General features: G+C 43.8%; 1 protein-coding gene across 2 annotated transcripts in view; it reads right to left on the bottom strand.

Annotated features, from left to right (window-relative positions):
• ZDHHC14 (zinc finger DHHC-type palmitoyltransferase 14) overlaps positions 1–17,500 on the bottom strand; it is a 242,980-nt gene that overhangs the window by 94,325 nt on the left and 131,155 nt on the right. For both annotated transcript variants that reach the window (XM_032485248.1, XM_032485249.1), the window contains exon 2: positions 8,194–8,354. In XM_032485248.1, the coding sequence (XP_032341139.1) occupies positions 8,194–8,354 (161 nt within the window). The remainder of the gene's footprint in view (positions 1–8,193; positions 8,355–17,500) is intronic.

Raw genomic sequence — 17,500 nt, 5'->3', positions numbered from 1 at the left:
ATATGTTTGCATCAGAAACTGGCCTCAGTCCCAACACACAGTACCCTCCTGCAAGTTCGGATTTCTACAGGAAGAAGAAATATCACAGGCTTCAGTGGACACCCTGGATGAAACACACCCAACCTTCCAGGTCCTTCAGGAAAACAGCCTCCAACCCCTTCCTTCCCTCAGAACCAGGCCTTCAGAACCTTGTGGTATTTCCTCAAATACCATAATTCTGAATTGTGACATCTGGTTTCCAGCTCTCCGGCTGGGATTTTTTTTTAAAAAGAGACAATTAGGAATTCTGACATTCTAAGCAGCCACCCTGCGTTTCTGTGGGAGCCTCACTGCCTACCCTCCCCTGGCATCAGTACACACTGGATGATTCTGGCATTTTCCCCTAAACAAGGAATCTACTTTCTTTTTTATTCCTAGGATGTCATTTTCTTCAAAAGCCTCTTTCTCTTCTAGAAGGTATTTCACATATGGTGGGACACCCTGCCCCTACTTCCCTTAACTCTTTCACAAGCATCATAGAACATCTAGACATCAGCAAGGCAGCACCAGGACGGGTGCCAGGTTGTCTGGAGTTTCCCTCTAGTTCTTCTGCTGCACCACCCACTTGGGCCCAGGATTTGAGAATCAGGCCTGTGAGCCACAGAGTGCTGGCACGCTTCTCTATTTCTGAGCCTTGGACACGAAGGGAAGACACAGCCAATGGGGCAGGGGCGTTGCAGGGCTGGATGATGCTGACAATCTGGGGGGAGAGAGAATATAACTTATGGGCAAAGGGAAGTGCCACCTGCTCCAGGGGTCCAGGGCAACAAGAGATGGCGAGCGGTACCAGGCGGTGGTTAAGAGCACAGGGTGTCATGGCAGATGACCTGTATTTCACTCCCATCTCTGGCCAGATGACCTTTGGGAAATCAGTTTCCTTTCTGAGCTCTGGCTATCTCATAGATAAATAAGAACTTTAATAGTGTCTAAACATCATGGAGTGGCTGTTGTGAGTATTAAACGAGATCACACGTGGAAAGAGGTTCATGCCTGGCACAAGAGAAGTACTTAATGGAAATAGTTATTAATACTTTTCTACCTTTTCATCATGGACCAATAAAACAATTACCTTACAGGAAAAGCACAGAGAGTATTTTATTTCAGCGGACACAGGTACATGCTTAAGCTGGTGCATGAAATAGAAAGTCCAAAAGCTGATGAAGTGGCATCATCATAACTCTAGAAAGAACAGGGCAGAGAGCAGGCAGCAAGGGAGAGAGATGCCAAAGACGGGAAGGAATCCCACAGAGGCGGCTGCAGTTCAATTCTGGACAGAGTTCTTGGTCTAGAAGGATGTTTGTGAGATGCTGAAATAACCCCACTGCAAATAAAAATTACACAAAGGATAAATTGTGGTAATTTTGGAGGTGAGTAGGGAGATGCAAATAAGAAATGGAGAAACGATCAGAAAATGTCACCTTCTGAAAAGAAAAGCAGCAAAAATCAATCAAATTAACCATCTCTGATGCCTGCCTTTTTTTTCCTCTTGCATGTTCAAGTGTGGCTCTCTAGTAGACAGTACGGAAAGTGACTGCAAAGTGTATGGAAGAGGTAATCACAGATCAGTCACAGCCAATAGACTAATTATAAGGCAAAATATAAATGAAATCATCAATTTTAAAGCAAATTTATGGTTACTATTACCAGCATAAATAACTAACACAAAAAAGAAGCCAATAATGACGTAGAAAAATTCACACAGTAAAAAACTGAATCACCAAGAAAATTTATCTTAGTAGAAATGATTGTACTGTAAGAAGATTCATAATGGCAACTTTCATAATAAAAAAAATCAATTAAAAATCTTAGTTATTGAATTTTATGCAGAAAAGAAATCACTTGAATCAAAATAATTTTAGTAAAATAAAAATGGAAATGGGAAAAATTGGAAATAGTATAGCTTTACAATAGGGAGAATTGATTAAGGTTTTAAATTGGCTTAAGAGTGTTCTCAGAACAAAAATCCATCAGTGTTATTAAAATTCCAATTGAAATGTTTCTAATCAAACACAGAATTAATATGTCTTTGGGGGAAAAAACGAGCAAGTCAAGTTGGTGGTGAAAACATCCTGTCTGCACAGAACTCTCCCCAGGAACTGCACTCTCTGGGCTGGTGTAGAGCTGAGCTGCTGACAAGGCCAGTGCTTCCCCAGGGGCAAGAAGTGCCATGCCAACTTCCTGGACGGCTTCTCTAGAAGACACACTGTCCAAGGACTATTTTAGGAAGTCATGAAAGATAAACTCTAGTCTTAGAAATGGTGATTGGTTCTGTGTACTACAAGAAAAATTCCTGGATGATAAGAATTTGACCAAAAGAGTGTGGAAGAGAGAGAGAAAGAAGAGGAAAGGAGGAGGGAGAGAAGGAGGGGAAGGAGGGGGAAAGACTGAAGGAAGGGAAAGGGGGAGGGAAAGAGACAGAGGGAGACTGTGCAGAGAGAGAAGGGAGGCACCCAGGCGAGTACTGTCTGGCAAAGCGATATTCCAGCTGGCCAGTGAAAGTTCAGAGTGGAGGCAATAATTCTTCAGATTCTGCCACAGCACAGGTGAATTTTTTAAAGGTCACTCAGCTTCCTTTGATCTGATTCCATCCTCACCAAGCAGCCATTGGATCACTAGTTTGGTGTCAGGGTTACCCTGACACCAGGAAAGAGTTTCCTAAACAACTAGTGTTGCTTTCGGAGCCCAACAAGCCAAGTTCACATTTCAGTTCAGGGTTGACTTTCCTGTCTGGGCATCCTCAGGACTGTCGAGGGGATGCGGAGAGAGAATGCACCTGGAACAGAAGGCGGGAGGGGGACCTGCCGCTTTCCCGTTTTGATCCCCGGAAAGCTCTACCCCTAACTGAAGTGAAATGTTTGGAGCCCGTGAACGCAGTATCATAGTTTTTTTTCTCAGCCCAAATCAGTTGCTTCGTATCTGATCGTTCCTGAGTGAACTGAAAAAATTGAGTTTTCAAAACCATAAAGTTTCCAAGCAGGGCCCCAGGGACCCCAGTGAGACATCCCCAGACCCCTGCTGCCATTCTTCTTGTGTTTTTAGCTGCATCATGAGTTACTGGGAAAGTTCTTTCAGAAAAAAGGAGTGTAAGGCGTTTCCAGAGACTTGTAACAGACTCTGAGACACACATTCTCCTCCTCACTGCCCACTCCTCTCCAGATATCTGAAGATGGAGAAGCTGTTCAGATCTTTGGCAAATCTTCAATCAATTACTCAGAAGGCTGGTTTCAAGTGTCTATTGTGGGCATCTATCCATAGAGAAATACAATGGATAATTGGAATTAATAACTCTAATAATAAAAAGTTTCCAAATTTAATTTTTCACTTGTTTCCTTCTTTAGAGAGCACAAAATAAATGTGCTAAGATTTCATTGAAACATAATCTTATTTTCCACAGCCAAGTAATATATGAGAGGACTCATAAAACATTATACCAGCTCTGCCATTTATTTCTATCACAAAATAGGTCGCTTTTATGAGACTCTATGTTTATAGAAGGTAAAGAGAAACCTGAGTAAGAAAAGAGGAGAACTGTTCTAAAAAAAATTCTACCATTTACTGAGCTAACCCTGACAAGAACCTCACGGGCTACGGGGTCATTATTCCCATTTTAAAGTCAAGAACGTGGCAGGATGAGTTTTAGAAAGTGTACGACTGGCCGAGAGTCACACAACTAGAGCGTGGGTGAGCTTTCTTCCTTCTCTCCCATCTTCCTCCTCTCTCCTCTGTTCCTTTTTATTTTTGACAGCTTTATTGTGGTATAAATGACATACCATAACAGTCACCCAATGTAACTGCACAATGCAATGGTTTTTAGTAAATTTATGAGATGATGAAACCATCACCAGAATCAATTTTAGATCATTCTCATCACCCCTACAAGATCTCTCATGTCCGTGTGCAGTCAGTCCTCAGTGCTACCCCCAGCCCAGGCAACCCCTGATCTGCACTCTGGCTCTAAAAATTTTCTCTTGCTGGACATTTTATATAAATGGAGCCACACAATATATATAGCCTTCTGATCTGGCTCCTTTCACTCAGCATAGTGTTTGTAAGGTTTATCCATGTTGTAGCCTGTGTCAACACTTTGCTCTTTCTTACCACTTAATTGTACTCCACTGTGCGGATTTACACATCCTGTTCATCAGTTCACCCACGCGTGGACATTGGGGTAGATTCCAGTTTTTGGCCACTAGATATAATGCGCACACAAAGACATCTGTTTTCATTTCTCTTGAATATATACCTAGGAGTAGAATCACTGGGTCATGCGGTAACTTTAACCTCTTGGGGAATTTTGAGAAAGTGTTTTCCAAAGTGGCTGCACCATTTTACAATCCCACCTGTAATGCATGAGGGTTCCAGTTTCTCCGTATCCTTACCAACATTGTCAGTCCTTTTGGCTGGAGCCGTTTTAGTGGGTGTCAAGTGGTATTTCATTATGGCTTTGATTTGCATTTCCCTAGCAACTGATGATGTTGAGTATCTTTTCATGTGCTTATTGGCCATTCATGTATCTTCTTTGGGAAAACATTCACGTTTTTACCCATTTTTAGTTGGGTTCTTTGTCTTATTATTGCATTGTAAGAGATCTTAATATGTTCTAGAGACAAGTACAAGATATTTTTATCAGATCTAAGTTTGCAAATATTTTATCCCAGTCTGTGGCTTATCTTTTCATTTTCTTAATGATGTCTTTTGAAGCACAGAAGTTTTTAATTTGATGAAATTCACTTTATCATCTTTTTCTTTTATAGATCATACTTTTGGTATCATATCTAAAAATTATTTTCCTGACACAAGGTCATGAAAATTTTCTCTATGTCTCCTCCAAAAATTTTATCATTTTAGCTCTTATATTTAGGTCCATGATCCATTTGGAATCACATTTCGTGTATGGTGTGAGGTAAGGATTCAAATTCATCTTTCTAATATGGACAACCAGCTTCTTTACTTGCTATGTGTTTTTTCAGATTTTTAGTTTCTTCTTGAGCCTTTTTTTTTTTTTTTTTTTTTTTTTTTTTTGGTAATTGTGGCTTTCTAAGAATTTGTCCCTTCATCCAAGTTATCTAATTTGTAGCATAAAGTTAAAATCCTTTTAATTTCTTCAGGGTTGATGGTGATGCCCCTGCTTTCATTAATGATTTTGGTAATTTGTATCTTCTCTCTTTTCCTCTTCCTTTTTTGGGAGTAGGGTGGTCAGGGGAGTATAGTTAAAGGTTTGTTAATGTTGTTGATCTTCTCAAAAAACTAACTTTTGAGCTCACTGATTTTCTTTGTTGTTTTCTGTATTCTATTTCATTGATTTCCCACTCTCATCTTTAATACTTCCTTACTACTATTTGCCTTGAGTTTAGTTTGCTCTTCTTTTTCTAGTTTCTTAAGGTGAAAGTTTCAGTTTCTGGTTTTTTCATGCTCCACTCCAAATCAAGTCAGCCCCTCAGATAGGGAAGCTGCTGGTTTTCAGGGCTTACCCTGTCCACATAGAACTTCCTCACCTTTGGAGTGCAGGTAGGGGGTTAGAGCAGCCCCAGGAGAGATGCCCCAGACTCCAGCTGTTCTTACCCAGAGTTCACCAGTTTTTCATGAATAACCACTCCTCAATCCAGTCAAATTCCAGAGCCAAGAAATGATTGTTTCTGACTATTTTGTCTAGTTTTATCATTGCCTTTTGGGAGAAGAATGTGCTGGGCTACTCATTTCTGTCATCCGAAAGCCCTGTCTCTAAAGCCCCTTTTCTCTCTTCACAGGAAACAAAATTTGGTTTCATCCTGCGACAGACTAGGACCTGGGGCCCCTGCTGCAATGCTTGCCCTGGGACAAACATGTCCTGGAGCAACAGAATACAAAGGAACTATAAGGGACTAAAATCACTGTATGCGAGCACAGTCGGGGCCAGCCATAAACAACAAGATAGAAAAAGACCAAAAACCCAACTGCCATTTCTGAAGTGTCAGGATTAAAAGCAGGGCTCCTGCACACAGCACCACCAAGGGAGCGAGCAGACTACCTGAGCCACCCCTCGGCCTGACTCCTGGACCCACCCCTACCCCCACCCCTACCCAGGGAGTGAGCAAGGGAACCTGTTACTTGTTTTCTCTCCCTCCTGCTGCAGCACAAGTCCCAATAAAGCCTTGCCCGAATTTCATGTCTGGCCTCTTATTCATTTTCACTGATTAAGGAGACCAGGAGCCCTGGCCAGTAACAATCCTTTGCCATATCTAGTTCTCTCACAGAATCTGTGTCCCTGGGTTGGGGGAGGGGCATGGAGGTAGAGCTGTTTTTTAAAAAGTGCTTATGTTGAAAAATACTGCTCTGAGGTTATCAGCTTAAGCAAACAAAAACCCAAAACAAAACAAAAAAAATTGCACTTTAGTGAACCATTCAACTTTCTCAATATTAATAATGGAAACACTATGCCTCTTAGAATCTGCATTTATAATAGAGAATCCCAGTGGCACTCTTTATTATCCACTTTGTAAGAAAGGCAAAAGCAAACAAACAAACAAAAACCTATCCTGATCTTGCTGATTCTGCAGATGCTTCTTGCACTAACAGGGAGGTGGGGATAGAACATAGGATCCCAGCAGGAAAGTGCTTAATGGCCAGCGAGGGGAGCTGAGCTCTCCACACACTGCTTTAGTAGAGGCATTTCCAGCTGTGTGCTCATGTGATGTGGGCAGAGACTCTGCAGTTCCTACAGATCCAGATCTGTCCCTGGAAGGAAACTGGGCCTGATTGCTCTCTCTCCCTGACAACATGGCAACCCATAAAGTACATAGGCTGAGACCCAGGAGACCCCTTTTCTTCCATTTAACCTCTTTGCAGCTTTGTTTTCTTACTTGCAAAGTGGGTGTAATAATAAAGTCTTCCTGACAACCTTGCTGGGATGTGTTCAAATTCAGTGATAGTCATGGATCACCTTGACAGATTATTAATGAGCTATAAATGCAAGGCTTTAAATTATGAAATAATGTCCAATTTTCAAATCTTAATATGTGATGGCTAAGAAAGAAATTGTCTCCCCACCGCTGATTCTTCCTTCCCTTTCTGCCCGACCTCAGGACACAAGAAGGCTGCAGCCCAGCAGACAATCCACATACCCTCCCATTATCGTCTCCTTTATAGCTTCCCTCCCAGGTAACAGGGTTGGAGGATGGAGGAAGGTGCTCGGAGAGGGACCTAGCTGGGCTTCAGCGCTTGGGGAGGTACAGAGCAGAGGCTGCCTATCAAGACCCGCACTTACAGCTCTTTATACGGTGGAAAGTGAGGGTCTTTCAGCTGAGCGGGCTGGGAAGAGAAGCCCATGGGAGTAGGAGGAACACAGGGAGAGAACTACCTCTGTCCAGAGATTCTTCATGCCTAAACTTTATGTTCACACTGAGTCATCATAGCCCCCTGCCATGCATCTCAAATTATCACTGTTTCACAGCAAAGCTACCCACTCACAAAGGCAAACTTTCAAGAGCAAGAGAAAGCTCTCTTTTTAATGAAAAAAAGCACTTTAAGGGTTTGTTGTGTGAGGGATTAGGATTTAATATTTTTTAAAATGGATTGCTGTAAACTTTTTATCCAAGGATTTCCAACAGCTAAGGAAAAATAAAACCATTCATCTCAATATACATAAGAAACCTACATATTTTTGTTATGTCCATTCATCTCAATATACATAAGAAACCTACATATTTTTGTTATGTCTTAATAAAGGAAGTGCTGGATCCCAGGCTGGAGAAATAAGACAGCAGTCTAAGATGTAACCTTTCCAGGTTATATTAGGGAAAGTAGAGCTAACACAAGGGTAGTAAGAGGGGATGAAGAGCAGCTGCCCAGAACTACAGTTGTCACAACAGAGGCTCAGAGCAGACTCGGACACTTGGGTTCCCAAGAGTCCAGTGGTGGTGGCCTGCTTGATGGCACCGCCAGCCCACCTCCAGCGCACCAGCCCCTCGGCCTTACCTCCGACCACTTTCCATCCCACCTCCTACTCAGGTCATCCTGCCGGCCAAGTGAGTGCAGACTTCCGGGACTCCTCCCCGGGGGCTCGTCACTGTCCAGCGCCCTGCCCCTCCTGCACAAGCACCTCAGCCTGTCCTCCCACCCTGTGGCTGAGCACGGGTGCGAAGTGACCAGGTGCTAAGGGCAGACCTTCAGGGTTACCTATTTGCCTTTCCAGGTCAGCGGCTTCGTCGGGCGTGGCTCTTGGAAGGACTCCCGGATCACTGAAGCTGGTGCGAAGCAGGGTCCCCATCACGAAGAAGAACAGAATGCCACCGACCACGGGGATGGCAGGGGTGATTTTCACTGCTAGATACGGGCAGCTGCCAACAGGTTGGGAAGGCAGGAGGGAGGGGAGAAAGAAAGGAAACACAATGTCAGTCATCAACAGTAAGCAGTCTGTATTTTCCAAGAAACTAAAGGCTTTTTTGGAGAAGCAAAATTGATTTCCATTAAAAATTCATCTCTGCTAAGCATTTACATTTGAGGAGGTCTGCAATTCTCTCCTGTGGACAATTTAACCCTCCCTTCTTGGCTACAATAATCCAGGCCCTCTGCTTCCACCGTGCTACTCGGGAAAGACACTGGCAGAAAAATGAAAGTAATCCTGCTCATACAATCAATGTAAGATGCACAGAGTTTGCACCCCTTGTGCTATAAACACAGTTCATGAATTATGTGATTCTCCACCCATCCCTGGAATTGCATAACATAGGAAGACACTGGGCTTTAAACTGTCTTCATTAGACCTGGCCTTTCCTCCCTGGGTCAGACAACTCAGGGCACAAAACACAGAGAACCACAAGTCATCCACAAAAGGCAAGAAACCAGGGGGAGATTATAGCTCATTGGCAGAGTGCATGCTTAGCATGCACGAGGTCCTGGGTTCAATCCCCAGCACCTCCAGTAAAAAAGAAAGAAAGAAAGAAAGAAAAGAAAAGAAATTTAAAAAATTTTTCTAAGGCAAGAAAACATGTTTTCAATATTTTGGCTAGCCCAAAGAGGATAATGAGCTACTAAATAAACTTGCAGGCCAGTTTCCCAAGACGATGAAAATGATTTCGGCAGCTGGAATATAATAATCTCATGCTCTTCCAGAAGGCATTTGAGCTACCAACAGATGAACATGGCCAAACTCAGTTCTGTGAATCCCCTCCCTTCACTGTTGTGAACCGACATGCAGCAGGGGCTGCGTTGAGTCACAGAGAGGAGCGCTTGGAACAGACTAAAGTCTATGCCGGCTGGACCTGGGGATCCAGGAACCAGAGCAGCTTTAAGTACCACACCCTGATCCACCATCACTGCCCCTTGACTCCGCAGAGGTGGTGAGAGGCAGAGTGAAAACTAGCTTGGTGCCTGGATCTGAGTGAAGGATGGGACCTGCAATGACCACGATCTATTGTCTATTGTGGTCTATTGTCACCACATTCAGTAACACCATGGGCATCGAGGAACACAACACAGAATCACGGAATGTAACATCCAGAGTGAAAGTGCCTGCTAGATGGCCTGCCTCATCAGGCAGCGCTCTTCCAGATACTTGAGGCAGAACAACGAGAGGGAGCTGAAGAAGAAAGGGTTGGAAAGCTCTGTGCAAGTGGGGAGCAGGGGCTGAGTCCTGGGCATGTTGGGGATCAGCACCCCATTCCTCTTGGGTGCTTGCAGGGAGGTGGTAAAGTCTCTGATGGGATAGCAAGGGAAGGCTGGCAAGCATCCAGGTCTCAAGGACCACAGGCCATGATCCCCTTTCCTGAGGCCAGCATCAAGTGTGTGAGAGCATCTTGTCTTCAAGAGGCTGGTGACTCAGGTCTATGGGACATGGTTACCATGAACTAAAGAACAAGGGCCTGTCCTGAATTCCCTGCTTTAAAGAAATCCAGAGACTTTCCAGTAACTTTAGGAAGGTGGAGGAACAACCCTAAACATGACGAAGTAAGATTTCCTGCTGGGCAGGTAGACTGTGGTCTTCAAGACAATCACTGGATTTAGACAGACAAAAATATATGACATTTCTAACTTCTGTTTCATATTTCTCACACCAACTTCCCTGCAGAAACAGAGCAGAACAAACAACTAAAAACAACCCCATGTCCCACTTGGGCTGGATTGCCAGTTGTGACTTTTATTCACAGGATTCTTGGGAAACCATAAAAAACTGTTCATGGTCATTCCTGTATCAGTGTGACCCCACCCAGACTCCCAGACACTTCAAAGCCTTTTTCAATATCCTCACAGATTCTCACAGGAAAGTGATTTCGGCAAAGAGAACAAGAAAACATAAGATAACTTGCTGTGAAAAAAAGGAATACAAGCGTGTCTAAGTTGAAGAAATGCCCGTTGTGAAAGCATTCACTTTAATTATGGAAAGGGCTCTTTTAGTCCAATGGATTTTGTTGTGCAAAAAAGAAATCATTGCTTTTCCTGGAGTGTTTTCAGACAAATGCTAACATAGTTAGCATCTCTTCTGTGTGCTTCCAGTTTTTGTAAAAAATTTGATTTTATGATTTGAGGTACTGAAAAGCTTCAAAACAGTTTCCTGCAATAGAGATCTACTAGTCCTGACAATTAGAAAGAAAAATTTTAAAGATGCTGCCACTCGGGGTGCCTCCCTCTAACGTGGGCCTTATAGCCTAATGCAGAACTTGCATTTCAACTTGACACACAGAGAGAAGAACAGTCTTGTCAGGAAATGACCATCTTCCCTTTAGAGATTCAATATAAAGTGATAATCAAAATCCCATTTAATACTTCATTGAAATGTTCGTACGGGGATGTGTCCCAGCTCTAGGACGTGGTGCAGTGCCCTGGGTCACAGAAACAGATACCTTTCAGGGCATGTTTGGACCATGACTTGGAGCCTCTATGAATAGCTTGATGTTAAGTATCAATTGCCACAAGTCTACTGATTAAAGCTCCAGCTGTGATTTCAATCTGAAGTTAATATCAAGGAACTCAAACTCCAGAAGAGCATTAAAAAGTATTTGTGTCATAAAATATGATATTATCTTTGTTATTCTTGTTGTCATATAAAAAGCAACCTTAAATTGTATGAAGCCTTGCAAATGTGCTAGGGTACCACAACCAGAAATAAACACAGTCCATACTGAAGGCATAAAATTGATCCTGATACTAATAAATTTCAATTTTTGTATATTAGCTTTAACATATTTTTTTAAGTCTAAAATCGACCTCTTTTTTCTTTTTAACAAAACGTTTAGGGAAATGATCAATTGTGCAGAAGAGAATTTTCCCAGAATTTAAATTCAGAATTCAACAGAAGAATGCCTGTTTGAATAAAGGCAGAGGATAAAACAGGCCAACTTTCTCCCTCTTTCTCATTATTAATCAGTTTGGGTAAGAAACAACTGGTACAGCTGTCAAGCAGCAGCACGAGTCACAGCTGGATGACGCGCCCTGGACTGACCAGTCAGTAGGATGCGATCCACCTCGGGGCTTTAAGGATGGAATTTATTTAGCTCCATTTGGTTTCTCCAAGGATGGATATTTCAGTGCTGTCGGAACCCCCCTGTGCAGGTAATTTGGTAGATCTGAGGATAAGGTGTATTTGTTTTTCCCTTTTGGGTCTGAAATGTAACTTGGCTGACCTCAAAGCTCAAAGCTGTAAAGGTTTGCCTTCCCACAGCAAACTGTCGTTAATGAGTAAGCCATGTCCTCAATGGTTTCTTGTCCCAAGTGCGCTGTATGTGGGGCCGTGATCTTTAAGAGCTGCTCACTTCTCCAGGCTGATGGCTCTGAAGACCTCCCATTGTCTCCACCCGCCTCTCCCCACCTCCCACCAAGGATATCCGCTGCCCTTGCTAATATTGGATATTCAAAATTAGAGACCAATGTCTTTAACCTAAGTTTTCTGTCCCCCAGCACATTCTCACTGCAGAGAAAATACACTGTGGTTTAAGTTGTTTGTACTTGAGTGTCGATTAATTTATTCAGACCTCAGCCAGGAAAGGAGGAAGAGGAAGAATCTAGTCAGCAGGTAAATGCCTACCACCTGCCCGCGTTTCCTCTAACTGTAAAACTGGTTGTTGGCTGTGGAGGGATTTCACATGGATCTGAAAGAACATTTTCGTTTTCCATTTAAACCTGCTTCTGCCTCTGTGTGAAAACTCAGGTGGATCCTGGCTTCTCTGGTTGTGAGATGAAGGTAGCAGGAAGTCCTGCAGTCACTTTTAGTAGCAAACAGTCTCACTAAGTAATTAAAAATGTGACAATCCCATTATTAGTGGAAATTTCTACCTTGGTTTTGTGCTAAACCGCCTCCACCTCCTCCAAGCGCAGTTTCTGGCTCCTCTTTTTGGACGAGGTGGGTAGGGAGAGGGGATGCGAGGCACTGATTTGAAAAGCTCTGTTGACAAGGCGGCTTTGGGCGCTCTGGGTCAACCAGATGTCTAAACCCATCCCTCCAGTGTCTGAGATCTTCAGAAGCGTCTGTGGGATTCCAAGTGCACTGCCACATGGGTACCCATTGTCCTCTTTCCCTCTTCTTGAGTAGAAAGAAGGCAATCTTCCCCCTGCCCTAAGGCCCATCCTTCCATGTCGCTGTGCCCCCCATACCCTTCCTTGCAGGAACCTCAGGAGAAATGCACTGAACTCCTCCACTCTCTGCTTCTTCCCTGGGGGACGGCAAAAAGCCATCTCCACGCTCTGCCTGCCACAGGCCCCTCTCAGCCTGCCCTAACCAGGCTGCCAGCTCTCCAACACACGTCTCTGCTCAGAAGCCTGCAATGACTCCCTTTCTCCTGCCAAATTAATTTCAAGCTCCTTTTCTGGCAACCATAGTCCCTCAAACCCGGTCTCCAGTCCTTTCTTCTCATCCCCGGTTGCACTCCTCCTTTTACACATACAGGGACAGCTACCCTGACCTCCAGCCTTCGCAGACGGGCGCCTGTGACCCAGCAGTGGTGTCTGGAATGCCCGCATGCCCCATCTCAGCTTGTTACAGTCACCCAGCTTTCAAGTTCCCATAAAGACCTGGTGAAAAGATTTTCTTGGCTCCCCACCAAGCAGAAGTGCTGGCTTCTTTTCCTGAACCTCCCTAATACGGTTGTTTGCCCCTCTCGATGGTGCTTGCGGCTGTTAGGGGACCTGCCTCGTGAGCCTCCCTGGACTGGAGGTCTCGGAGGGTAAGACCGGGCTCTGGTCAGCGTGTGTCCTTCACAGCCCCTGGCATGAGGCCTCGCACATGGCAGGTATTTGATAAACACTTGTTGGATAACTGAATGAAGAGGACCCATTCACTGAATTTTACAGTAACACAGAAAAGAGGAGGGAAGTCAAATCAGCCATACTCTCAACATCAACAGTGTACCTTGTGTCTAGAACTTGCTTCTCTACCTTCTAAGCTTGCTAAGTCCTGTAACTTCCTTCAAACAGGTGCTAAGGATCTGCCTTGTCCAGGAGGCCTCTCCCACTGCGAAGAGGAAGGATTACACACACTGAGCTGAGTGTCTGCAACAAACTCTAAAGTCCTAGCAGATGAAGCACTGTAAGTTGGTGCGACTTTGTGCAATACTAGGTGCTCTGTGACAGTCCCCCTTCCTACCAGCCCCTGTATGACAGAGGACAGTGAGTTTCTCTTTGAAGTTTTGGACATTGCTCTTTATAAAAGCACCAGAATTCAGGCCCCCAAGCAAACAATGAGATCAGTGCTGCAAAGACACCCTCAAACTGCTGCTCAGAAAAAGCCAAGAGCATCTAGGGTCCTGCTGGTAAAGACAAGACCTGCCCAGGATGGCGATCACCAGACTTGGCACGTGGCAGCAGGCGAGACTGATGGGAAATCTCAGCTCGCCCACAGCAGCTGGCAAGACCGAATAGCTGGAGGACTGGGAGCGGCAAAGAAAATCCTTAGCTTGAGCTCAGACAACTTGAAAATGGCTCCTTCACATTTCTGAGCAACTGCGGATGGGCTCTCCCATTCTGAGTGCCATCTGTGATGAGGAAGACTCCTTCCCCTGAGGGCCTGGATTTGATACAAGATGACAATGCAGCTGCCAAAGATATAAACACCAAATGGAGTCCTCTTTCTGTCTGAAAAATTGTGACCTACATACAACCCAGGGCCACATGGGTAAAGGCTATGAGCATCTTAGTCTTCATAAAGCTCAATGGGAAAGTGACAGGAGGGGAAAAAAAGAATTTAAAAGTACGCATTTTCATAACATAAAAGAAATGCGTTAACTTAGCACCAGATGAAACAAATGCTATTTTGATGAAAAGCCTTTACCATGTTCCTCCTCCAATCATATACATCAGTGAGTTGTTTGCCTGTGGATATGATTAAATATCTACTACAAACTGTCAACTCACTGTATATTAGAGTTAAAGAAAGGTCCTTTCAGGTAATCACGAGAAAATGTAGCACTGCCAAAAGATTAGAGGGAATTTTTTTCAGTTCTAAGAGCAATCTTCTCAAATCTTTAGGAAAAAATAATTATTTGTATTTTGATGTTTATACATGAAGGGTGGAACCATTTTCCTGGGTGCTATATTATCTGAGATTATGCAATCAGTGTTATTATGTCATTAATTATGACAAAATTATTTTACCATCAAACAGATAACTGACATTCCAGAATCAACATTCCCCTTAATTCTTTATTTCTATTTGGAGACTGGCTCGCAGGTTAGAATTTCCTTGCAGCAAAACTGATTCTTTGGCTGCAAATCTTTGGACTAAATTCGTTTCTTAAGCATTTCAGTTAGGAAATCTGGATTTTATTATTGGGTAGCTAGGTTTCTCTGTTTCTCCACAGGATATTCTTTGCAGGGAAGATTAGCTTTACTTAAAAACAAAAACGAAACGAAACAGTATTAACAAGATGTAGCAGAGACGTTAAAACCAAGTGGCCTTTGGAACAAAAAGTAGAGAATCTTTGCCGGTATCAAAACAATTCCAGTCATCTTTTAATATTTTGCCTGCAAATGGATATGCATACAAAAAAGTATTCTGTTAATTGTAGCTCATGGCCCCTACCTACAACATGCCTACGTTTGCTGTTTTTGTTCTGTACACACGAGAGCACAAACGTGAGACTGACTATTCTTTATACAGAGAAATGAGGCGCACAATTAAAGCTGATACTGGAGGGGAGAGCGGCCTTGCTTTCTTGATGCCGCACTCTAACGAAGGAGGATTCTATGCTTCAGAAATCCCAGAGTTCAGCTATTATTTTAAACGTCAGAATCTTGATTGCAACGCATTTCAATGACAAATAGTTAAGGCAAATGATGGTAAAATGAAATAATCTGAGCCAATGACTCACATCTGAAATCATAACAGAGTAGCACTGTAAGGAATGGAGGTTGTAAGGGTTGTAATAAAAACGATCTTTTCCCTTTTCATATGAGTCACTGTAAAATAAATGTATTTTTCACTTATAGGCAGGGACATAAACACCATTAATTTTATGATTTGTCCTTTAATCACATATTTAGAAATAAATGTACCACCACAGGGCAAAGATAAGCACATTACTTGGAGACCGATAGAGGAAAAAGTGGACTTAGAAATAACATCCACTCACGTCTCTAAAATGGGGAGAAAACAGATGATTTCATAGAGTGCCATTCCCTGCAAGACACCACCCATGGCGGCACCCAGTGTTTGAAAAGCCCCTTCTAAAAGGATCTACTGTAGAGCACAGGGAACTATATGCAGTATCTTGTAAAAACCTGTAGTGGAAAATAATCTGAAAAAGAATATATATGTACATGTATAATTGAATCACTTTGCTGTACACCTGAAACTAACACAACGTGGTAAATCAATTTACTTCAATGAAAAAAAAAAGCCTCTTCTTAACCAGCTGCAGGTAGTGGTGAATCTACCAAAATTACACGGAAGGAGGGAGTTTAAATAAATGGACATGGGAACCAAAGAGGGAAAATATAACAAAAGGAGACTGAAAGGAAAAGTTCAAACCCCGAGAGAAAGGACAGGGAGGGGAGAACTCCACGGAGAGACGCACAGGCCGTGAAGATCCGCAGTGCCACCGGAGGCCCCGCGAGCGCGTCTACGTCTCCTTTCTCATCCAGAACTGCAGCCCTCGGGCTCACCCAGGGAAGAAGGCTGGCGAAGCTCAGCCTGCAGAGGAGAAGACAGGGATCTGCCTTCTCGCTGCAGGCCTCACCAGCCACATGTGGTCACAGCAGGGACGTCTCCAAACAGCGCTGTCTTGCCTGAAGCCCGTGGCACTCCTGTGTGACAAAGTCAGTGTCCTTGTTCTTAATTTGGGGCCTCCCAGGCCACCCAGAGAGGTCCAGTTATAGACACAGAACCTGGGAGTCTGTAGTTTAAAAATACAGGCTTCAAACCACAGTGTGTAAACAGCCCCATTTATCCATCTACTACTGAGAACGTGCGAGGGCTGACTAGGGAAAATTGCGGTGCTTCAGACTTTTGGGCCGTGTGATTATGAGTTTGATTTAAAATTCCAGGAAGCCAAAGGCTTCTGGCCAGTGTGTGGATCACAGGGAGGAAAGGCAGCACTTCTCGGCCCCCAAGCTGGCTCTTCAATGGCCTAACGTGATTAGCTAGGCACGGCCACCACACATCCTGCACACTTGTAACTCCAATGACTGTTTGTGTCATTTTCAGTGGAAGGATGGCTGCTGAGCAAATTGGCCATAGTAACTCCACCATCTTGCTTTCAGTGCATCCTGGACCCAAAGTTAGCAGGGCAAGACAGGTCCCTGCGGAAAGCTTCCTGCCTCAGGGCGTGCTGGGAGCATGTGCTAGGGGAGGCCTCTGTCAAGAGCGGCCAGAGGAGAGAGCAGGAATTTGCTCTGGCCGTGAAAGGAATTCAAGGGATGGTGGCTGCTGACCCTGTCTTATGCTTTAAAGGGTGTCCACTCTCCATCCATGCTGGCCACTCTGTACAGGAAAGTCTCAGCAGGGCTTTAGTTCTATTCATAAGTCTTGATTTTATCAAATCTGGCGTACCCAAATTTTAAGATGTATCATTAAAGAAAAGTGTGCCAAATAAGACAATATTCTCTAATCACTTGGAATCTTTAGTTTATACTTATTAAAAGAGCTATTTTAGGTTTATTTAGATACCACTGTTAATGTCCTATGTTAATGTTGCACACATACATTTTTAAATGTGAGTGAAATAAATTGGTCAAAGGATTCCTAAAACATCTCCAGTTTTCTGAAGTGCTTTTTGACTCCAGTGTCATGGTCTGAGGTTTTAGACACAGTACCATCCCGATGTAGCCAAAGCCATAGCTTCCTGACTCCTCTCCTTGCCTCCAATCCTGCCCCACAATCCATCCCACCCACAAGAGTGATGACCTCATCTTCACTCCACCCTCTTGCCCATTCTGCCCCTCCTCACGCCGCTTAGTGGCTCTTGGAAGGTTCCAGGCAGGCCTCTGCTCGGGGCTTCTGTCTGTGCTGTGCCCTCTGCCTAGAACGCTGTTCCTGCAGCAAGCCACAGAGCTCCCC

The sequence above is a fragment of the Camelus ferus genome, chromosome 8 (genome assembly GCF_009834535.1).
Source record: "Camelus ferus isolate YT-003-E chromosome 8, BCGSAC_Cfer_1.0, whole genome shotgun sequence".
NCBI lineage: Eukaryota > Metazoa > Chordata > Mammalia > Artiodactyla > Camelidae > Camelus > Camelus ferus.
The sequence above is the reverse complement of the archived record's forward strand: the minus strand, read 5'-3'. Positions and strand labels throughout refer to the sequence as shown.